The sequence below is a fragment of the Odocoileus virginianus genome, chromosome 20, assembly GCF_023699985.2.
Source record: "Odocoileus virginianus isolate 20LAN1187 ecotype Illinois chromosome 20, Ovbor_1.2, whole genome shotgun sequence".
Classification (NCBI taxonomy): domain Eukaryota; kingdom Metazoa; phylum Chordata; class Mammalia; order Artiodactyla; family Cervidae; genus Odocoileus; species Odocoileus virginianus.
In genome coordinates, this window is record NC_069693.1 from 25,857,890 (window position 1) to 25,881,124 (window position 23,235).

Sequence of the window (23,235 nt, forward strand, 5' to 3'; positions counted from 1 at the left end):
GACCTGGCTTTCCCTAAGGTCCCATCCATCACTGGGGATCTGAGAAAGGAGGGTAGAGGGGGCAGGCCGGCAGCCCACTCACCAGCCTCGGCTAAGCCTGGCTGGCGCAGGGAGAGACGGGCGCTGTACTGATTGCAGAAAGTGAGGAGCACCCGCTCCACAGGGCAGATGAAAGGGCTGAGTCCCTCTGTGCATTGGTCCCAGAAGGTCAGGAAGCCAGGCCGAGAGGCCGAGAACTGCACCACTGTGAGGAGATGCAGGAAACTGTCAGCAACAGAGCAAGCAGGTGGTGAGACAGGCGTGCAGGTGGGGCAGGGCAAGGCGGGAGCTCTGGGACACACGTGAACCAGGGCCCACACAGCCTTTACCTTCCTGGGCAGAGGTGGCAGGCATTTCCCATCGCCTGCTGAACTCGCATACTGCTTCAAGCACTCGGGCCTCCCGCAGTAGCCGCTCCAGGGCCCATGCCTCCTGGCAGCGCAGGGGCCCAAATGTGCCCAGTTTCTGGAGAACAGGGGTGGCCAAGTAGCTCAGACCTCAAGGTAGAGCTTAGATAGGATGGAGACCGGGGACTGCAAGTCCCAGCATGCATTGGGAGAGGCTTGGGGGAGCCAGTGTGTGGGAGGTGTTCCATTCAGCAAGAGCCAGGCCCTGGGACATTGGGGAGTGGAACTCAGAGGAGGGGTGAAGGGCCATGAGTGAGGCACAGGGCTCCCTGGGGGAAGCAGCTACCAGGGGAGGGTCGGGGGAACACCACTAGCCTCACCAGCAGGAGGCGGCTGCAGTGATACAGGTGCTGGACCAAGGCAGCATCCAGAGCTGGACACTCTGTGCTGAGGGGTCGGGCACTGGGCGAGTCGAGGCTGTCCTCAGCCCCAGGTGCTAGGCTGTTTGGGGGCCTGAGAGAAAGATGGGGTCAACCGCCCCAGGAGCACACATCATCATCTGGTCACCAGTGAATTTTTATTAAGCTCCCCCCATCCCAGAACAGAACAGATGACACATAAACAACAGACAATGGGCAAGTTCATGGAAGACTTCCAGAAGGAGGAAAGGGCTGGGACTAATGGGGGAGCAGGGGTCTGCCCAGAGTCCATCTGCCCAGGGACCCCTCCAGCTACGACCGCCAGGATCGTTGGGGCCAGGACGGGCGGGAGTACGGCTGCAGGCGGGATGGCCTACACAAAGTGGACTGCGAGAGGTTGTGGCCCAAGGGGCGCGGGGCATGGGGTCGTAACCTGTGCAGCATCAGAGGGAGGAGGGGCCGTGCAAGATCTTCAACTGGGAGTTGGCAAAGGCCACTCCGGGACAGAGAGCCAAGGGGCCTGGGTCTCTGGGCAGACTGGGATCCAGACAGAGGAGGTTGATGCTGAGGGACGCAGGACACACAGGGAGGCACAGAAAGGGCTCGTTCATAGCGTGGGTTCAAGGTGAGGCCAAGGAAGAGAGGAGGAGCTGGAGACTCAGGAGCTGACAGGGACCGACGGGGGAGGCAGACACTGCAGGGATGAGGAGGAAGGTGGCCAGAAGCACTGGGGATACAGATGGGGTTGAAAACATGGGCACCAAGGACGCACAAGGAGTACATGGGTGGGATGAACACAGAGGCACCTATCAGGAACCCCCCTCCTCCAGCCCACCTCTCATCTTGCTGCTCTCTATGTGGTCCACCTGGCCTCACCTCACCTGTTCCCCTTTCTCACCTTTCTCCTTCACCTGGTACTCACCTCCCCTCTTCCCCCTCACCTTGCCCTTCTCACCTGTCCCCAGGACTGTCATTGTCTTCATCTTCATCCTCGTTGAGGAAGCTGAAGCTCTCCAGGGCGTGCTCCACAGTGATGCTGAGACTGGAGGCCCGGCTCCGAGTCAGGCCTTGTCTCTGCTGGGGTTTTGAAGGGCGTCAGAGCTGCTGCCCCTGCATGGCTGCCCTCCCTATACCACCGCAGCCCAGTCCGGCCCTCCTCACCATAAGCAGACTCTCCAGCCGGGTCACCTCCTGCTCCAGGCCCTGCAGCTCGGGAAACTGGCCACGATAGTCATCCAGGGCAGCCACCAGGGCCCCCAGAGCCTCTTCCAGCCTCCTGTCCCCAGCCCCTCCAGCTGCCCCTGGAACTAGGGCTGGAGAAGCCCTGGCCACTCCAGGGTCTGGATACTGGGGCAAAGGGGCTAGGGGTGAGGGAGGGAGACTTGGGCTCTGACAGATGGCTTCTGGGGGGTCCGGCGAAGGGCTTGTGAGGGGCTCCCAACTAGAACAAGCAGGACTTGGATGGGAGGTGCTGGGGGCTATGGGGTCTGCCTGAGTGCAAGGAGTGGAGGCTAGGTAACTACCAGACAGGGGGTCAGTGCCTAGGTGGGGAGGGTCTGTATTTGCAGAAGAGCTGGAGAGCTTGGCAAAGTCTAGAAAAGTAGAGGGGCTTACAGTTATAAGAGTGGGACTTGTGACAGAATGGGTGGGACTCCTGGTGTTCTGGACTGGGTCCTTAGTGTTGGGTGTAGTGGTGTTAGTTGACATCTTGGCTTTGGGAGTAGTGGTTGCAGTAGTATGGGTGGGGCCTGTGGTGGTATAGGTGGGGCTTGCAGTAGTGTGGGTGGGGCCTGTGGTGGTATAGGTGGGGCTTGCAGTAGTGTGGGTGGAGCCTGTGGTGTGGGTGGGGCTCATAGTGGTATGGGTGTGGCTTGTGGTGGCGTGGGTGTGGCTTGTGGTGGCGTGGGTGTGGCTTGTGGTGGCATGGGTGTGGCTTGTGGTGGTGTGGGTGTGGCTTGTGGTGGCATGGGTGTGGCTTGGGGTGGCATGGGTGGGGCTAGTGGTAGTCTGCACTGGACCTGTGGCACTGGCTGTAGGGCCTGCAGTAATGAGAGTAGAGCAAATGGGCTTGTTGGTAGCGATTGTGACAGTGTGTGTCAAGTTTGTGACAGCGTGGCTGAGGTTTGTGGTGGTCTGGACTGGGTCTGTAGTATTGGTGCTAGGAGCTGCAGGAGTGAGGGTAGAAAGCACTGGTTTGTGGGTGGGACTTGTGGTGGTCTGGACTGGCCCTGTGGTACTGGGGGTAGGACCTGTGGTAGTGAGGAGAGAGACCACCATCTTGTGGGTAGAAGCTGTGGTAGAGTGAGTGAGGCTTCGAGCACTAAGGGTAGGGCCTATGGCACTAGAGGTGGAGCCTGTAGTGGTGTGGGTGGGCAGTTCAGGAGAGCTAGAATTTATGGTCTTGTTAGCCGAGCCTAGGTGAGCAGATGGGGCAGGGCCTGTTGTACTAAGAGTGGGGCTTGTGGCAGAATGGCCAGCATCCAGGGCAGGAGGGACAGGAGCAGGGTGCTCCCCATGGGTGGGATCTGGGCACGCAGGTGGGCTAGGTCCCCGGACTAGACTTTCTAGGTCTGCAGCCTCCACTGAGGCCTCAGCCAGGGCGGCATCCACACTGGCCTCACTGATGTGGCTCAGAGTCCTGCTGTAGGGGGCATGCCCATTGGCCAAGGCTGGGGCCACAGCCCCCTCCTCATCCATGGGCCCAGAAGTGGAGGTCTCAGCCCTACGGAAGGCAACGTGGATGGGCAGAGGCTCAGGCTGCTGCACCAGGGGCCTGGGGGCTGAGGAGTGGCGGGCAATGCCTGAGAGCTGTGGGCTAGATGAGTCATCAGAAGATTCAGATGACAGGGACCATGCTGTCCCATTCTCCAGCTCCTCCTGCCGCCTCAGCATATTCTGGGAGAGAGGAAAGGACATTTCAGGACCACCTCTTCTTGGGGAAGGTGGTGCCGAGCCTGGAATGTGACTCACATAAAAGGCCTGTTCCCGAAGCGAGGGTGTGTCTGGTGGGCTCTGGCTATAGGTGGAGAAGCGCTTGGTGACTGTGGAGGCCTTGTTGACAGTAGAAGCAGCTGAGGGCTGGTCGTCCTTGTCGAAGGGACTAGAGAGGAAAGGAGATGTTAGCAGACGACAAAAATCCCAGCCCTCTCTCCAAGTCCCTCAACCCCACCAACCTCCATGTCACTTCCAAGCTCAGCTTGATGGTGCCAAGATCATTAATATCCACTGCTACAACCTGGGGCAAGGCAGCGAACAGGTCCTTGGTCTCACAGGAGACGCTACCTACAACCACATGGTTGGCCAGGCCCTTCAGTTCTGTCACCTGTAGCCAAGAATGCATGGTGGGGTCATAAGGGTGTAGGGGTCATGAGATTGTGGGGGATCAGAGGTCTGAACTTGCACAGTCTCAGGGTCATGGGGCTATCCATGCAGGCTTGAAGCATTCTGGGAGCACAGGGATCACAGAGGTCCAAATCTGTAGTCACTATGGTCACGGGGTCACAGCCTCATGGGAGTTCAGGGGTCAAATATTCACCAGGTCAGAAGATCATGGGGAAATCACAGGGTCATGAAGGTCAAGAGGTCACACATTCACAGAGCCAAGGAAACAGGTGGGGGTCACAGGCATTAAGGGTCTCAAGGTCATGAAGGTGCAAAGGGTTCATGGGTCACAGAGTCACAGGATCTTGGTATCCTATGGTCCTGGGCAGAGACGTCACCTTGATGGACAGGAATTCCGTGAGCAGAGGCAGAAAGACGGTTTCCTCGCTGTCCCACACCTGCTTTCCACTGCTCTCTATGCGGCCCCGTAGTTTCCAGCGCTGACGCCCATATTTCATGTAGATCTAGGGGAAGAGGCAGGATGAAGCAGACTTCCATGTTGCGACCCTGCCATCCCAGCCCCTCCCTTCCCATCCTCCTACCTCATACTGGTCGCCAACACACAGCCTGGCGAAGCCGGCCAGCCCTGGGAGTCAGGGAGAAGGAGATGAGCTGGGTCCAGGGGTCTCAGGGACACACTTCCCTCCCCTGGCCGCCAGTCAGCCTCACTGCTCGGTACCTTTCATCCGAAGGTGGAACTCCCCCAGCTGTGCTTCCAGCTCGCTCTCCAACAGACACATGCTCTGGACGGAGAGATGGGGGCGGGGAACGACAGGAAGAAGTCAAAACCCAGTCCCCTCTCACCAACTCTACTGTACCCTGTGCCTCAGCCTCAGGGGCACACATCCCTCACCTCTGTGTACTCGCGATGCCCTCGAGTAGCCTCGGCCAGGCTGTCCCGGGCCTCGCGGCTCCCCGGGGAGCCGGTGCTGTAGGCACGGACCATGTTGTAGGCGCCATCCCGGAGACGCCGCTGCACGCAGTATGACTCATACAGCTCATCAATCTGGGTAGAAGAGTGGGGTGGCAGAGGGGGACTGAGACTCACTGCTGGGGTTGCTCCCTCAGGGCCTCCCATCACCCACTCTCCCTGTGACACCCGACCCCCCACCCCAGGCTGCAAACACACACGTACGCCGCATGAGTACCTTGCTGGCATGGAACTCCAGCCGTCGCAGGAAGCGTTCAATGGACTTGACTTGCTGGGGGAAAGGTGTGTTAGAAGCCTGAGGCCCAGGGCCCTTTACCTACCTCTGAGTCAACCTCTTCCAACACCATTCTCTATACACTCACCTTGTCCAGGTCATACAGGAAGCCCTGCAAGGGGGGAGTGGGCACATTAGGAGGTAGGGGAAGAACTCCAGCAGGGGCACCCGCTTGGCCAGAGCATCCAGCACCTCTCCCTCCCAGGCTTCCTCCTCTCACACCACAGTCCACAGCCATTCCAGTCAAAGCAGGGACTGGCCTACCTCTCACATGCCTGGTCTCTACAGGTGTCAGAGATCTGGTCCTCAGGACCACTCCAGCACTCTTCCCCCTGCCTCTTCTGTGAGACCCTTCCCCTGGCCCACTGCCTTTGTGACCATCCCTAGGACGAGCACTCTGTGCCTCCTCATGCCTGGTTCCCCCTGACACGGAACTCCTGTTGATTCTCCAAGACCCAGCAGAAACGGTTCTTTCTCCACGAAGCCCTGACCTCCTCCCCGGAAAAAACCACGGCTCTCGCTCAGGACCACCAAAACCTAATCTCAACATAATCTCCTGCTGTCCGTGTCAGCGGGGTTTGACCCACCCCACTGGAAGTTTCCAGGGGGGCAGGCACTGGGTCACAGGTAGAAAGTGCACACAGCCTGGGAAAGCGGAAGAGAGAAACTTCCTATCAGTTTTGCCTGATGCCCCTTTTCTAGTCACACCTGGACTGCGTCACCCCAGAAAACAGCCCTGATGTTAGCCAGCACTGGCCCTGCCCAGCCCCCCAACACCACAAAAGCAAAAAGCGTTAATCCAGGACATACAGTATGCCAACTCTTCACTCACCAGGCGGGAATTCCTCTTGGACTCCCTTATCTGTCCTTGGAGTTTCTCCTGCTCCTGCTGGTGCACTTCCAAATAGGCCCTGGGTAAACGGTGACCACAGAGTTTTCTTACTTCTCCAGCCTCTATCTGCCCAAGGAAGGGGCAGTGAGGAGAGGGAGTGAGGCTGGGGAAGGTTCCCATTAGCAGGAAGGGATCCTGGGACAAGGGGTTGGGAGGGCACTGCTTACGTCAGGCCTCGCTTGAGCGCAGTGTACACCAGGTCCAGGCGCTCAGGCTGCGGGACCTTGGGGGCCGGGTGCGCCACTGAAAACATCTTGGACACCCGGGAGATCGCCGGGGGCTTCCGTGGGGGCCCCGGGGGACTGAAGGCCGGGAAGCTCCTGAAGAAGAGACTGCACTCAGAAAGAGGCAAGAAGTCCTCCCCCACACCCTCACTGGCACACTCCCACCCGGCCAACCTCTCTGGACCCGTCAGCCCCCTCTGCTGCCTACCTGGGCCCCCGCTCCTGGCTGCCGAGGACGCCTGCGAAGGACTGGCTCCTACTGACCCGGGCGCTGAGCAGGCGGCGCTGCGGCCGCACCGACAGGGACATCATGGAATGAGTCCGCGCGGGGCTCCCTGGGGGTGGCGAGGGCGGGTGTCCAGCGCCAGTCAAGCCCTTGAAGCCCCCTCCCTGCAGCCCAGCTTCTGTTTCTCAGTCCCGCCGGACACCACCGCTTGCCGCTGGCAGGCCAAAACGCACCGGCCTGGGCCCTAATGACAGGGCGGCCGCGGCTGACTCGGTCTCGGACTCAGCGTGGCCTCGGCTCGGCCCCCACTTCCTGCAGAGGTGCAGGCTCCGCCTGCCGCGCGGGGCAGGAAGGAGGGTCGCGCTGGGACCCTCCCCGGGCTGGGAAGGGGCAGGAAAGGGGAGGGGCACGCAAAGAATGTGCGGAAGCGTCTGTTTACCCGGGCGTGGGGCGGGCTCCCCAGCCCTGCCCCTGACCTCCTCCCCCAAGTGGGGCCAGGAGCTCCCACGCCCGCACCCCGAGAGGCCGCGGGAGGTCACGGGGCGGGGCGGGGTGCATGCTTGGAGCCCAGCGGAGCGGTCTGGCAGGCCCGGCCTGCGCAGGTTGGGCTCCCCAGACCCGCCCGCCCCGCGGAAGCTGCTCCCCTCCAGCCGCCACCCGCCCCTAGGCGCCCAGAGCGCGGGGATTCCCAGGGTGAGGGGCAGTGCCGAGAAGGGCCCCGCCCCCTCCTCTTCCCTGAGACTCGGATCGGGAAACTGAGTCACAGACAGCCGCCTTCGCCCGGACCTTAGCGGGAAGAGATCCTTGACAAAGCCCCACACAGATTCGGCGAACCCCGCGCCCCGGGCGCCCAGAACTCGGCCCGCACGCCCCTGGGACAGCCCCGGAGCCTCCGCAGCCCCAGACCTGGTCTTACCTCTCTTCTTGGCGCTCATGGTAGGTCCGGGACAGCCCCCTAGTCCCCGCGCTGGCCCCCCCGCCCGAGTCCACTTCGGCCCAGGGCCCCTTGGTGCCGGCCCGGCTGGACTCCGTGCTCGCTCCCAGAGACTGGCTCCTGGCTTCAGCTCCTCCCGGCGCCGCCCCCCGCCCAGTTCCTGCCGCCTGACTCAGCCCGCCGGGATGGGGCGGGACCGGCCGGATCAGGGGGGCACCGGGCCCTCGGCCCCCCTGGTCTCTGGGAGGGGTGACTGGGGTTCCCCTCGGGCTGGGAACTGATGGGGATCGTCTCAGCCGGGTCTGGAGTGCGGGTAAGGGGAATCGAGCGTGGCGGTGTATGTGGAGGGATAAACAGAGTGAAGACAACAAGGTGGGGGCTGAACTGAGTGTAGTTTATACAGGGGGTTCATAGAGCGCCTGTTGGAGGGTGCTGAGAGAGGTCTGAGTACAGAGGGCTGAGAGATGGGGTTCTGAGTATGTGAGGTCTTCTGAGAGAGCAGAAGTAAGGGCTGCGGGTGCTGAGTGGAGGGACTGTGCGGAAGGATGGCAGAGAGGCACTGAGCATGAGGCGGCCCTGAGGCTGAGACAGGCGGACCTTAAAGTGGGCGACAGGATCAACCCCATATTATGTGCTGTTGTCCTCAGAAGGAAGAGAAGGAACTGGGGGCAGATAGTCCCACAGCACCGTGCACCACCCCCAGCCCTCCACCCACAAAAGTGGTGCTTAGTCTGAGGGACTCCCTCCACCCCCAGGCCATGGGGAAAGGATCAGGTCCCACTGCTGATCAGCGCCTTCTCTCCAGCAGAAATTGCCTCCTAGGAGAGAGGCCCCATCCTCTGGCTCCCAGCTTGCATGGGCTGAATCCCCTTGATGTTTGCCCTTTCTTGCTCCCAGTATCTCTCCATTGACTATCCCCATCCAACTCTTGCCTGGATAGAGGCCACCATGCCCAGGGTCCACTAGGCATCTCATCCCCTCAGAGGAGCTAGGTGCTCCCCTACCCTGTAAACACTCCTGCTCCCTGAGCTCCATTCAGCCGTCCTGGGCTTACTTTCTCCCCAAAAGACTGAGGTGGGCCCAGGCATCTGCATTTCCAGTCAGTCACCCCCACCCCCAGATACAGATTCAAATGCAAGATGTCCCAGGATCTTGAGAAGTGCTATCTCCCCCTCCCTCCTTGAAGACAGTGCTGTGGCCCCCTACTCTGGCAGCTATCCATTCCTGTGGATTGCCCACCACTCTCTGCTCCCTGCAGCCACCCTCCATCGGAACACCCCAGCCTCATCACCTGGCTCTGGAGTGCCCCCCTTCCTGAATCAGAACCACACTGACCACAACTTTCAGGCTCTCTCCATCACCCCCATCTCACCTGCCTTCTACCCTAGACCTCCTGAAGCTCTCAGCTCATTTATTCAACTATTTACTAAGTAACAATCTTTAGTCACTGGAGAGGCAACTGTTATTGCACAGACATCACCCCGTACAAAGCTCACAAGCTGCCTCTGCTTCCTTTCTCCCCGCCACCTCCCTCCCACGTTCCCGGCACAGCCTTCTCCCCAGCCTGTATCTGCAGCCACCCCTCCAGCTTGCCCACCTGCTAATATCCCCGGCACTCTGAGCTACTCCCTTACCTGGCAGAAACCAACCCTGGGCAACCCAACCCCCTGCCTTCTCTGCACCTGCACACTGACTAGCGGGAGCCACCAGAGGTCTTGGCACAGCAGCTGGGCTGGAAAAGAGCAAGTCTCAACCTCAGCCAGGCTCTTGTTTCCCACGTGGGAAATCCTCACGTGTGGCCCTAGCCATCCCTCTCCCTTCCCATGGAAGATGTTTCAGTCTTTCGCCACAAACCTCAAACAAGTTCCAGTCACTCCCACATAAAAGGTGAAAACAACCCTGGAAATATCCAAATGCCCACCGGTAGATATAATAGAATGCTATACAATGAAAAAAATGAACAACATACAACTACATGCAACAACAGGGATGAACCCTACAGACATAAGGTTGAATGAAAGAAGCAAGACCACAAGAGAGGATACATGTATGAGTTGATATGACGTTCAGTTGATATGATGTTCAAAAACAGTTAGCCTATGGTGGCAGAAATCAATAGATAGTAGTAACTATTAATAGCAGTGACACTAGCCCTGGGGAGTAGTAACTGGAAGGGAGCACAAGGGGGCTGACAGGGTACTGATTATGTTCTGTTTCCTAATCTGGGTTCTACTTCCTGATCCTGGATGGGTGTGTTCCTTTGTGAAAATGTATTGTGAGCTGTCCACTTAGGGCATGTACCCTTTCTGTGTGAATATTCTATTTCAATACAAAGCTAACTTTAAATAAATCAACTATAAAAAGAAATGACCCCTCTGTGGACTCGCAGTCTCTTTCCAGCTACCCCACCCTCACCCTATTTGGCTCTTTCAGAGCCAAGTTTCTTGAAGAGGTGTGTCCACCTCCACCTCCTCTCCCCACCCACCCACTCTTCTTCCTACCCTGTCCAGTTTCTGTACCCTGCACTGCCGACTGGTCTGGATGACACGGTTGCCAGTGACTTCCCCATTGCTGAATTGCGTGTTCAATGTTTAGTCCTTATCCTGCTTGATCCGAGCAAAGTTTTTCACTGGGCAGTTCTCTTCCTCTTCCTCAAGCCTTTCCTTCTCTTGAATTTCAAGAGGCAACACACCCCTGGCTTTCTACCTCTCTCTCTGGCTGCACTTCTTATTTTCCCACAGGGTTATCTGTCTTTCTCCCCATCCCTGAATGATCCTCATCCTCCTCCCTACTTATGGACTGGGCACCTCTCCCACAGCTCAATACCATCTAAAGGTTCCCAGCTTCTTTCTCTTTTCCTTGCCCAAACCGTTCTTCTGAGTACCAGGCCTGTTCATCCAGCTGCCTGCCTGATGCCTCCCGGAAGCTGAGTAACAAACTGGAGTGGGTTACTAGGGATGTGCTGAATTTCAAGTCCCCGAACTAAAGTCACTTTCCTCCTCAAACCTGACTCTCCCTTCTCTCTCCATGACAGGCCCATCATATATGTATCCAGTTGTTAAAGACAGAAACTAAGAATCATCCTGGATGCCTCAGTCTCTGTTACCCACCCACACATCTACTCAGTCACCCACTCCTGCCATCTCTGGCATCTGTCCCGTCACATCCACCCCCTCACCTAGAACTCAAGTTCAAGCCATCACCGGTTCTCACCCAGAATCCTACAACAGCTTCCTGATGAATTCCCTGTCTCCATGCTAACCCACAATGATCTGTTTTTTTGTTTGTTTGGGTTTTTTTTTTTAGTTTTATTTATTTGGCTGCACTGGGTCTCAGCTGCGGCACTCAGGATCTTTAGTTGCGACATGTGGGATCTAAGTTCCCTGACCAGGGATCGAACCTGGGCCCCCTGCATTGGGAGCATGGCATCTTAGCCACTGGACCACCAGGGAAGTCCCATGATCTATTCTTCATTCAATAACAGCACTACCCCTCTTGAAACTCCAGTCACCTGACAACAATAAAAACTGTCCTTTATCAAGTGCTTTCTATGCCAGGCATTGTACTTAACTAATAAACATCGTCTCATTTAATCCTGACAACAACCCTATGGGGTGAGTCCTATTAGCCCCACTTCACAGATGAGAAACCTGAGGCTAACTGGCTGTGTGACTTCAGGCAAGACATTTCCTAACCTTTCTGGGCTGCAGATATCCATCTGTTAAATGAGGATAACAACAGTAATAATAACAACTATCAGGGCTGCTGGGAGGATGAAATGAGATACTTCCTCTATTGGGAGTTTTCGGGGAAGGGAGAATTGCATGTGGGGTAGGGAAGTTGGGGTGGACACAATACCTCATTGTAAGCACACAGTAAATATTAACTGCTGTTATTAACAATTATTAATCTGCCTGAGATGACCCAGCTGTTAAGTAGTAGGGCTAGGACTCTGTATCTTTCACATCCCTCTAGTCGAACTCTTGTGAAACATCCATGGGCATCCCCCTACCCCAAGGATAAAGTCCAGACTCTCTAACATGACCCACAAGACCTTCAGGCTCTGTTCCTCCCCTCACATACCTTCCTCCTCCCCTCACAATCCTCTGCTCCCCCAGGGTCATTCTGTTCCAGCTACCCTGAATTCTCTCCAGGCCTATAAGCAGCAGCTCTCATTGACCGTATACCCCCTTCCCACTACTCTCAGCCTGACCAGCTCCCTCTCTTTTTTCTTTTACCCTACTACCTCTTCCTTCAGGAAGCCTGCCCTCAATTGGTTCCCCCTTGTAGGCGCCTCATAGCTTCCTCTCTCTGATCCCTGAGGTCACATAATTCTGTTGTCAGTTCTCCTTTAGGGTCTGTCTTTTAACCAGACTGTGAGCTCTGGTGGCTGAGGCCTGCCTGCTCTGCTCACTGCAGTGTCCTCCATGCCCTGCACCAAAGCAGTGGAGGTGGGCAGGAACTGAGTCTGAGCTGGGGGCAGATGGAACTGGGAATGCTCTGAGGCAAATGTACTTCAGGGGTACATTTCCAGTCTGTCCCCCCAACTCCCCTACCTCATGGTCAGTTTCCTCTTCCCTTCCTTCCTTTCTGATTGTATCAGCAAGTGGAGTTCTGCACCACCACCCGCAGCCCCGGAGGACACGGTAGGGGATCCCTGGGAGTCTGGAACTGAGTGGGTGGGCCGGACTCAGAGGAGGCTGACCTTCCCATCAATTTTCTTTCTCTGACTGGGCTTCTGCCACGGGGACCAGGACATGTAACTGCTGGTCCAAATGACCATCAGAATATTAATCTAAGTGACAATTCCAGGGGGTGACTAGGCAGGATCTCCCCTGCCGGGGGCAGGGAGAAAAGCTGAACCCCTTGAGCTAAGAGAAAGGGTCCACTTCAACGGGAGGAGGGGCTGGCTGATAAGAGTCAGGGGACTCTCTAGACTCTTGCCAGCCCTTAAGTCTGTTCTGGACATGGGAAAGAACCCAGGTCTCAAGGGTGTTGGGACCTGCGGCATGGCCAGCTGGAGCAGCTAAGAAAGGAACTCTGGTCGCCTGCGTGGCCCCAGATCCCACAGCCTTCAATCCCCTCTTCAGGCCGAAACTGCTGCACTTATGTGGGGCAGGAGGTCTTGCCACCTGTGCTGCCTAGCTCAGAGGAATGCCAGGCCAGCCGCTTTCCTGGGAGTCCCCCAGCCCGCCCCGCCCTACCGCAGGACCGCCCAGGACAGAGGTAAACAGACGCTAAAAATAACCCGGGCCAGGAGCGGCAACGGGGAAGAATGGGGTCCCTCCAGAGCCTGCCCCTGTCTCCATGGCAACTGCCCCAAACCCGGTTGCTGACGTCATGCCGCAGCTGCGGGAGCAGGGAGGGAGAGGGGCCGCAGTGCGGCCTGGGACCCCCCACCCCGGAACCGGGCGGAGGCGGCCGGGTGGCCTCACTTCCTGCCGGCCCCCTCCCTGGTCAGCTGGTCACATTCCCCGGACGGCGGCGCACTGGAAGCCTGTGGCCTCCCCCGGGCTGGGCCTAGCAGAGGCGCTAGTCGGAGCTGCAGCCAGCGAGGGGCCCGCAGTGACTCAGCCACGTCCTCCTTGCCTGCTTTTCCACCCAGGGAGGACCTAGCCCGGTGCCCTGTGTGCTCCCCTCACCCCCACCCATTTCCAGGTACCCCTCTGTAACTGCTGCCCCACAGGACCCAGGACAGGGAGGCTGAAGTGGGAAATAAGTCTCCGGTCTCCCTGGACTATTTTGTACCTCACACTCCATTCTCATCTCTCCCCCAACCCCATCTCTACCCTCCATGCCAGGGAAGCGGTTAGTAGAGTGGCAATAATTCAGATCTGGGTCTAATTCCCACTTCTCTCCAAACCAGCTGTGTGACCTTCAGAATATTACTTAACCTCTCTGGGCCAGTTTCTGCATCTGCCAGATTGTTAACCGTCCTCAGAAGGCTGTGCCGACAATTGGGCAATACAGGCCCAGGGCAAGCCCCACAGATGGCCCATCTTTCTTGTTATACTAGACTGCACACAGTAGGTGCTTGGCCAGCCAACCTGGACTTGTATTAGAAAGCAACCCAGAACTGGCTGAGATGGGTCAATCTCTGAGGCCAGACTCTAGTCTCGGGGAGAGGAGAATAGAGGGTGCTAAAGCCAGGCTTACCCAGACCCCTAGCCACGGTGAGCAGCCCCTTCCCCAAACCGGTTCTGCAGGGTGTCCAGGCCTGGCTGCTTGCAGAGTCCCCACACCAGCCTTTCATTTTCAGGTACAGGGTCTGTTCCCCCACCGAGCCAGGCGATCCTCTCTAGCCTCCGCCACATTTGGGCGAAGAGTCCAGTCCAAGGCCAGATTGGCTACCTCGGGTCGGGCCCCAAAGCGGCTTAGTACAGCCGGTGGGGCCAGAGAGATTAGCTCATCTAGTAGGCGGGCCTGCGCCCCACGGGGCCCTCTCCCCATTCCCAGCTCAGTTTCTCCCGCGGCGAGGGCAGCGGGTCTCCCGATGAGCGTCTGTGCCAGCACCCAGGCTGGCGCCTAGGGCCCACCCTCAGGCCTGGCCCACCCCAGAGCCCCGGGGCACGGGCCGCCTGGGCCTGGCCGTGGGAGGGGAGGCGGCAGCGCCGGGTGAGTCAGGCCCCGAGGCGGCAGCCTTTGAGGCCGAGCTCCGCGCCCGAGAGGAGGGTAGGAACGACACCGTGGGGCCTGGGTCCCGGGGATGGGGCGACACGGGACAGGGCCGCAGCGGGGGCAGCAGATCCGGGACTCCCCAGACGAGAGGAGGCACCAGAACCGCCGCGCCCGAGCCCCGCCCCGGCCGCGGGCCCCGGAAACGGCGGGGACACTCACATGGCTGCGCTGGCTGAGCGGACCTCGCGCTCTCCGTGCACTCGTCCCTGCCGGGTCAGGTCGCGCCGCAGCTGCCGCTGTCGCCGCCACCGGTGCCCGCCCCTCCCTCTGCTCCGCCGCCTGCCGCCCAGACGCCCCGCTCCTCCCCTGGCCGGCTGGGCCCCACCCCCGGCGCGCCCGCGGCGGCTCTAGCACCCCTGGAGGCGCCCGCGGCTCGCTCCGCCCTCTCCACTAACCCGGCAGGCGGCTGGCCTGCGGCGTCCACGGGCTTGACCGGCAGGGTGGAGACGAGAGGGATCCTGGAGAATACGCGGGCGGTGGGAGTTCTCAGCGCTTGGGGTCGGGATCCACGGGAATTGGGCGGCTTTCGGAGAACCATTAGCAAAGGCAGGAAGGAGACATTCCTTCCTACGCAGACCCCCAAACCTAGTGCCACGGGGAGCCTGGCTTGCCTGGTACCTCCACAGATCCTGTGGGCTCCAGAGACCTTTAAGGCCCCTCTATCTGAAACAGGTCCTGGAGCTGCCACTGCTGGGTTGGCTGGAAGAAACGATCAGAGCCAGTTTCGGGGAGGGCAACAGGAAGGCCTGAAGCCTGCTCCTCAGACAGACACCTTCCGGGTCTGGACACTGCCCCTCAGCCTTGCCCCTCTGCCAGCCTCAGTTTCCCTGCTCTGGGCGCAGGCTTCCCTTCCTGCCACCATCTGGCCAGTAAGTCTGAGCTCTTAGCTAGGCCACGTGTTAACCACTCCCTGGGCACATGCATCTGTGGAGTCTCAGGCTCACTCTGGGAGCATGGGTGAGGATCCTGGCAAGATCTGGGTACCTGCTGGCCAAGGGGGCCAGAACCCACTCTTTTCCAGTAAGGGGCTACAATGCTGGCTCTCCCCTGGAGTGGGCTGAGGTGGAGCTCATGGCTGACCTCACACTGGACTCAAAGGGTCAGCTCCACTCCCCCACCCTTCCCCTCAGTAAAATAACACTGGTCCTCTCCAACCCTGAAAGCTCTCCCACCAGATGATGTAGTCCATCATCTTTAGAGGCTGCACAGTCATACCCAGAAGTGGTTCGAGGGATTTTAAGAGATTTCTAAATATCTGCCTCCCCTCCTCCTGAGGGCTGGTCTTGACTATCCAGAGGTTCAGGGTGGGGGCAGCAGGGGCCCTCAGGGGTACTGACATCCTTTCCCTCACCCGCTCTTACCAGAGACACAAGTCACCCCATCCTCCCCCCTCTCCAGCTCCTCTTCTTTGCCTTCCTTTGCAGCACCCTTTTTTCTGTATCAGTAGACCTGGGGACTGCTTCCAGAGACTGGGTCCTTCTTTCTGTTTCCCCCACCCTACAATATCATCCAGTCGCAGGACTTCATCCATCCACTGCTGAACATCTCAAGCCTTCCTCTGTGTGGAGCCCTCTCCTGTTCTGAACCCCTGGATGACCCACCAGATCTCATGACCTTCCCAGAGGGACTTTTCTTCCCTGATTCTCATTTCTGTGAAGCACCACTGTCCACCCAGGCTCCCACCTGAGCGAGGCTGGGGCTCTCTGGAGCTCTCAAAACTGGCACCAGCTGGTCCCTGCCCACATGTAAAGTCATCTTCACAGCAAGGCAGACTCTGCCCATCTTCTCTGAAGACAGCCTCTCCTTGGTACTCTCTGTCCCCATGTCCTATGGACTCATGCCTTTGTGTCACCACCAGGAAGCGTGTGTGCTCGTGTGTGCTCACTGTGAGTCTCTAAGCTCTGCAGACGATACAGCTCTCCTCATCACCAGTGTCCCTGGCTCATGAATTCAAAACATTCCCACTGTTGAATGAGAGTGAATGAAGGAGTAAATGGATGAACCCCTGACGTCCCTCTCTCTCACCCCACCTCAATTCAGCCTCTTAGTCCTATAGATCCTACCCCCTTAACATGTTTCACATTCACTCCTTCCCTGCACCCCTCCTCCTGCTACCAGAGGTTGTTCTGTTGTTTATTAATTCACTCAACACTCACTCACTGAGGACTCAGGGCTGGGTAGCATGGTGGCCCCTGGGGAAGCAGTGGCATACAGTTGTCCTGGTGCCATTGCCAGGGGCTTCCCAGATAGTGCTCAGTCAGTTCAGTTCAGTTGTGTCCAACTCTTTGTGACCCCATGGGCTGTAGTATGCCAGGCTGTCCATCACTAACTCCTGGAGCTTGCTCAGACTCATGTCCATTGAGTTGGTGATGCCATTCAACCATCTCATCCTCTGTCATCCCCTTCTCCTCCTGCCTTCAATCTTGCCCAGCATCAGGCTCTTTTCCAGTGAGTCAGTTCTTCACATCAGGTAACCAAAGTATTGGAGCTTCAGCTTCAGCATCCGTCTTTCCAATGAATATTCAGGACTGATTTCCTTTAGAATGGACTGGTCGGATCTCCCTGCAGTCCAAAGGACTCTCAAGAGTCTTCTCCAACATCACAGTTCAAAAGCATCAACTCTTTGGCACTCAGCTTTCTTTATGGTCCAACTCTTACATCCGTACACAACTACTGGAAAAGCCATAGCTTTGATTAGACGGACCTTTGTCAGCAAAGTAATGTTTCTGCTTTTTAATATGCTGTCTAGGTTTGTCATAGCTTTTCTTCCAAGGAGCAAGCATCTTTTAATTTCATGGCTGTAGTCACCATCTGCAGTGATTTTGGAGTCCAAGAAAATAAAGTCTGTCACTGTTTCCATTGTTTCCCCATCTATTTTCCTTGAAGTAAATACATGGGACTGGATGCCATGATCTTAGTTTTTTGAATGTTGAGTTTTAAGCCTGCCAATGCAAGAGACGTAAGAGAACAGTTCAATCCCTGGGTTGAGAAGATCCGCTGGAGAAGGAAATGGCAACCCACTCCAGTATCCTTGCCTGGAGAATCCAATGGACAGAGGATCCTGGCGGGCTGCAGTCCATGGGGTAGCAAAGAGTCAGACATGACTGAAGTGACTTAGCTCGCATGCACGCACACACTGATGAGGCAGCAGTGATTGTAGGGGCTTATCAGGGCACTGTCCAAGGAAGTCTTTCTTGGTCTGGAATTCCACTTCCAGAAAATTCCCACTTTTAACAGATGATGCCCTTGCTCTTCACAGTCAATCAGTCTCTGTCCGGTATCTGGCCACATTTCTGCATGAGGCCTTTTCTGGCCTTCCTGCCTCCTCCTTTGTACCTAACAAACTTGAGTGAATTTTTTTTTTCTGCTGTGCCGTGCTACTTGTGGGATCTTAGTTCTCCCACCAGGGATCAAACCCAGGCCCTCTGAAGTGGGAGCATGGAGTCCTAGCCACTGGACTGCCAAGGAATTTCCTCGAATGATCTTTTAAATCATAAGTGAGGTCATACTGGTTCCCCAACGTCCTCAAGGTAAATCCAGACCATTGTGGGGCCTCCAAGACACAAGAGATGTGGCCTAGATGACCTCATCTCCCACCTGTCCTGCCAGCTCTGCCAGCAGAAACAGCCCTTTCTGCTCTGTTTCCACCACATCAGCCTCCCTGAGGATCCCTGGACATGCTCCCTCCTCTCTGGCCTTGGCCTCCTCTCCCAGTCTGCCTTCTCCATGGATGCTCTTCTCCCTTATTCACTTGAAAAACAGCTCAAATGTCACCTCCTCCCAAAAACCTGTGTCCTCTGGCTTCCCACTCACCCCTTCTGAGGACCCATCACCACCTACTGTCCTTGTCTGTGACTGGTCCTGGTTCCCCACCCCTTTCCCGCCAGGGATGCATGGATGGGGCTGCCTGCAGCAGACAGGACCACCGAGGCTTCACCTGGCCGTCTCCCACTCTGTTCCGGGGCCCTGAGGGAGGGACAGTGTCTGAGAATCACGAGGTGCCAGAGGCCTCTCCCCAGTAACCAGTGAGCCAGGGAAGGAAGGACTCAGCTGAAACCCATGTCACAGAGGCCTCTTTCTGTGGTCAGAGGAAGGGGTGGAATCTGAGCTTCAGCTCAGCTCACTCAATCCTAATCTGTTTGGCTCTGAGTCGGGCTCATTCCCTGAATAGAGCTCTCCTGGCGCTGGCTGGGAGCTAGGGCAGAGCCCAGAATCGTCGTCTTCATTCCTGGAGGGACGGGCTCTGCTCTGAGAAAAAAATCCCTCTAATAGACTGCAGAGGGTGGTGAGAACCATAGTGAATCCCAGTTCCTCACATACGGCACAGCTAGTTCCACTTTTGAAAGTAATGCAGTTCGAGCCCCAAAACCCAGAAAAATGGAAGCTTCCCTCACCCCGCCCCACCCCCACCATGGCTCGGAGGGGACAGAATAAAAAGTCTGCCCCCCAAGGTGCCTGTGGTCACACACCTCAGAACACATTCATTCATTCATTCACCAGATACTCACTCAGGAAGCTTTCATGGAACCCCGTGTATGCTTGGCCCTGGGGGTACCAGGAGTAAGGGGACAGAGGTCAGGCCCCCCAGCCCCTGAGCTCGGGGGCTCAATGTCAATGAGGACAGATCACCCCTGAGTCTCTACACCTCTTATGTCACCAGTGCGAGTGATTGTGACTGTGTCTGTGTGCACATCGGTCTGTGTGGGAGAATGCGTGTGTGCTGGTTAGGAAGGGCTTTGTAGGGACAGGGCAAGTTGGAGCCCCAACAAGGAGCCCCTTGTTGGGGCTCCTTCGGCAGGCAGGCAATGGGCAGGTCTTCAGAGGAGTATCTGGGGAGAGAGCACAGCAGAGTTCAAGGTGCAGTAGCGAGGAGCAGCCTCCTTTGCTGGCAGGAAGCAGAAAGTGTGGTGGGAGAATTGTGTATGTGCTGGGGATGTGGGCACCTGGTGACGGGCTTTGGGCACTAGCTAAAGAGTATGGAGGGTGATACACAGCCTGGGCTTTAAGCTGGGGAATTCTGTGGTCATGCCTTTGGTTTGCAAAGGTCATTCAGGCAGTGTTTAGGGGGGACAGGTAGAGGCAGCAAGGTGGCTGCTATCATTTCCCTGCTAAAGTCACCGTGGCCTGGGCCAGAATGGGGGCAGTAGAGATAGAGACATTTAAGAGAGGCTCAGGAGGTAGAATGGAGGGCTGGGGGCTGATGATGGGATGTGAGGTCTAGAGAGGCCAGCATTCTAGATCATGCCAGAGTTTTGGGTCTGGGTGATGGGTGAATGATGGCATTTTTCAATGATATGGAGAGACCTGGAGGGGCAGGTTATGGGAAGGTGATATGGTCAGTTTAGGCAGGTGACCTCTGAGGGGTCTGGGGACTAGCCATCCAGGAGGAGATAGCCAGAAGGCAGTTGGACACATGCACAGAGGAAAGAGGGATCAAGGCTAGAAACAGTTCAGAGGTGATGATGGTCAACTGGTTTACCAAGAGGTCAAATGAGAGTAGGAGCAAGGCACCATGCTCTGCTAAGGCACTTTAGTGAGTGGTGGGGGCAGTTGTAGGCTTGAAAGGGGGTAAATCTTGGGCTGCAGGTATGCCTGTTCTACCACCAACTCCATTCACCTTCAATCCCAACCTGGACCACCTCCAATCACAGCTACTGCCCACTGTGTGTGTCTGAGAGTTGGGCATAATAGGGAGTGAGGGTTTTGTATCTCTGAATAGGGCAAAGTGCTCAACACAGTAGTCACAGAGGGCTGAGGTAAGGCACCAGAAAAGCCAGTCCGTTCTCCAATAGTAGGAGCCTCCTTGGCTCAAACCTGCATCCACTGCCCCCAAGAGCCGTCAGGAGTTTCATCCCTGTGCCAGCAGTGGTCATCATCTCTGGGCATAATTTCACCCGGCTTTATTATCTTCTTTGTATTTCCTTATTCAAAGAATGGTTTTTCAATAAACATGTCATCGTTTTCAAAGACACCATGGCCACTTACACCATGCGTTCAGGCATTTCCAGGCCTGCCGCTACACCAGGTCGGAGTAAGCTTCTACTCCAGGCACATTAGGTGACTTCCCTGGGTTCTCTCTCCCAGGTGGGGCCATCTCTGCCACTGTTCCTGTTGAGCCAACTTTGGCCTCTAGGGGGACCTGTGAGCAGGGCCTTGGTGGGGTGGGTTGGGGTGACTGTGTCCCTCAGGCTGGGCAAGGCGCTCTTCCTTCCTTCCTGAGATCCCTTCTCCTAAGGGACAAGTGGGAGGGATGACCACGCCTCTCCCAGATCATGGGATGAGTTGCTCCCCTGGGACCCTTTCAGGCCAGGCCCCCTGGCAAAGGCTACAGTGTGTGGGGCATAGTTTACTTCTGAGTTCCTACTGCTAGAACTGTTCTGACAGAGATTTGGAGGGCGTCGAGGTGGGCAAGGTCCTAGCCAATGGGCATCCGGCAATACCCACCACACGTGGGATGACGACCTGGAGGCCAACCATCTTCATCAAACCGACCCCTACCCTGCCCTAGCCAAGCCCGAGACATATGGTGTTGGTCTTTGGCGCCACCGTGTGGGAAGTCTCCACACTGCAGTAACAAACAGGCTTCACAAAGTATCACCAAACTCCAGGGGGTGCCCACTTATCCCAAGTTACATTTTTGTGGAAAGGTGTGTGCACTGGAGTGTGCAGTGCACAAGTTCTTCAGCCCTGTGCAGCGGTCTTGCTCACACTCAGACCTGATTACATATCATGGTCACTGGGGAAGCCCACTACCACCATTAACCCCCCCCCCCCCCTTCACTGCTCAAGCTTCTTTGTAAAGTTCCCTGACCTTCAGCTTCTCAGTCCTCTCTGCCTTTGACTTGATCAGTGCTGATCATGGATGATCCGCCCCCCTCTTCTGAAACTTCTCTGGCTGCTGTGACTGCTCCTCTTGGGTTTCTAGTTGCTGCTCTGGCTACATCTCTTGATGCTCCACCATGGTCTTCACAGGGTGCCAGGCCCCCTCCCCTCATCCTTGATTCTTTTCCCCAGCCCATCCTGACAAAGTCCAGGCCTTTGTTTCTGTTCCACAGTGATGCCTTGAGCCTTGGCTCCCCATCTCTTTCGCTATTTCCCCACTTAAGATGACCCTTGGGCATCCCAAACTCACTGTGTAAAGTCGACCCCATCTCCCAGAACTGCTCTCCCTCCCAGGTTCTCAGGTTAGTCTGGGGGGCCTTTCCCCTGACACCTCTTTGGCCATTAGGTCTGCCCCATCCTCCCTGCCCCGTGGCCAAGGCACCACCTGCAGTCCTCCCCTTGGTTTCACCCAGCCTGGTCCATTCCTCACAGAGCCGCTGGATGGCTCCGGCATTATCAGGCCCTGTCCCTTCTCGCTTCCCTGCTGGTCCTAACTCTCTGGCCAGTTCCTCCCAGTGAGGTCCCAGCTCTAGCCAGAATGAACTTCTTTGTTCCCTGAATACATCCTGCTTTCCTATGTCCCTGTGTCCTTGCACAAGCTGTTCTAGCATCTTTTTTTCTCTTTCCTTCACCTGGTGCCTCCCATCCACCCTTCAGGTCTCAGTTCAGACACTACTTCCTCTGGATCCCAGGCCAGGTCAGCCACCTCTTCTTTGCTTTCACAATGCCCTGTGCTTCTCCCACCACAGCCCTTGTCTGCTTCCTCTCCCCAAAGGGCCACCTGCTCCTCTCCAGGTACCCGACACCAAGGCTAGTTCTACATCAGGTCACCAGGCTCTGTGCCCAGTTCCCACACTCAGAGGCCCTAGATCTCCAAAGTCATCAAGCTGCAGAGAGAGAAAGGCCAGGCCTGAGGCCAGTGAATCTGTGGCCAGGCTGGGATGGGGACCAAGATGCTTACCTTCCCTCCCAGGGCTGCCCTGCTCCCCAAGATGTCATTGTTGAATTGAGTCAAGATCCTGGAGGGCCCAAAGGACTCTGACCAGCAGAGAGTTGGCAAGTCTCTAGCCTGGGGGGAAGGCGGCCATCAGCCCAGGCTCTTTGGAAGCCCAGAGAGCTGGCGGAGACTATCCCAGGAGGCAGACTGGTGTGAGGGGGACTCCAGGCCAGCACATCTGATAAGTGTCTAACAAGACTCCTTTCTCCCACAGAGCTGTGCAGCGGGAGTGTGGCCTGGATGTCATACAGGGAGGGCCTGAGGGCAGTGGTGGCAGCTGTGTGAGCCCCTGGGTTAATTATTAATATCCCCAGAGTCACATGGAAGAGAATGTGCTGAGGGAGGACCTCCCCCACCTGGCCTCGCTTCTTGGCCAGAATCTCTCCAGGACTCATCCGGCTCCCCACCAGGCTCGAGTCGGAAGATCAGCTCAGTCTTCCCTAAGGCCTCAGCTAGCTCATCCCACTCTGGCCCCCAAGGGACTCCCGACTCTTCCCTGAGACTTTTCTGTGAGTTCCCATCTCTGGGCCTTTGCTCTTGCTGTGCCCTCTGCCTGCTCCGTGGCTGGGCCCAGCTCACTTCCTCAGGGAGCTCAGTAAACACTGGCAAATTGAATTGCTCAGAAAATAAACAAAGTGTCAAATATACTGCCTGGCACTTAGGAGATGTACCTCCCTAAACTGGCTAAGCAAACAAATAATCCAAAATGAGAAAAGAGAAAGGATCCATCCAGTCCTTTCTTGTGCTTCTGTTCCCCAAACTGCTCTCCATTCATTTCTTACAAGGAGTCCTGCTCTCTCTGATCCAGGCCTCTGCCTGAAATTTAGCCTGACTTTCAATGTGTCTGAACAGTCCTATCCTAAGTGTCAAGAAGCCTTCGAGGCTCAGCACAGTGGCTCACACCTTGAATCTTCCTACTTGTCGCCTGGTACAAATGCGATGACTTGCTCAGTGGCTGTGAGTTCCCGTTGGATTAGGACTGGCTGCGGGGGCTTGAAACACTGGGGGATT

General features: G+C 56.8%; 2 protein-coding genes and 1 non-coding gene across 7 annotated transcripts in view; 1 reads left to right on the plus strand and 2 right to left on the minus strand.

Moving 5' to 3' along the window:
• The window catches only part of RIPOR1 (RHO family interacting cell polarization regulator 1), a 19,013-nt gene extending 5,206 nt beyond the window's left edge, over positions 1–13,807 (minus strand). For 3 of the 5 annotated variants that reach the window (XM_070451137.1, XM_070451136.1, XM_070451139.1), the window contains exons 1-16: positions 6,716–6,842; positions 6,451–6,603; positions 6,224–6,302; positions 5,480–5,503; positions 5,335–5,388; positions 5,040–5,192; positions 4,866–4,929; positions 4,729–4,772; positions 4,525–4,650; positions 3,979–4,127; positions 3,776–3,905; positions 1,967–3,700; positions 1,761–1,882; positions 767–899; positions 369–504; positions 83–244 (exon numbers count right to left, since the gene is read on the minus strand). In XM_070451137.1, coding sequence (XP_070307238.1) covers positions 83–244; positions 369–504; positions 767–899; positions 1,761–1,882; positions 1,967–3,700; positions 3,776–3,905; positions 3,979–4,127; positions 4,525–4,650; positions 4,729–4,772; positions 4,866–4,929; positions 5,040–5,192; positions 5,335–5,388; positions 5,480–5,503; positions 6,224–6,302; positions 6,451–6,603; positions 6,716–6,819 — 3,367 coding nt within the window. In that variant the 5' untranslated portion in view covers positions 6,820–6,842. Of the gene's footprint in view, positions 1–82; positions 245–368; positions 505–766; positions 900–1,760; positions 1,883–1,966; positions 3,701–3,775; positions 3,906–3,978; positions 4,128–4,524; positions 4,651–4,728; positions 4,773–4,865; positions 4,930–5,039; positions 5,193–5,334; positions 5,389–5,479; positions 5,504–6,223; positions 6,303–6,450; positions 6,604–6,715; positions 6,843–7,649 lie in introns of those variants that run through there. The other 2 variants (XM_070451140.1, XM_070451138.1) reach the window with 2 other exon arrangements.
• AGRP (agouti related neuropeptide) overlaps positions 6,840–23,235 on the plus strand; it is a 37,028-nt gene continuing 20,632 nt past the window's right edge. The window contains exon 1 of the mRNA XM_070451142.1: positions 6,840–7,669. Within this exon, the coding sequence (XP_070307243.1) occupies positions 7,667–7,669 (3 nt within the window). The 5' untranslated portion in view covers positions 6,840–7,666. The remainder of the gene's footprint in view (positions 7,670–23,235) is intronic.
• Positions 11,047–11,119, minus strand: TRNAW-CCA (transfer RNA tryptophan (anticodon CCA)). The gene has a single exon. It is a non-coding gene; the product is annotated as a tRNA-Trp (tRNA).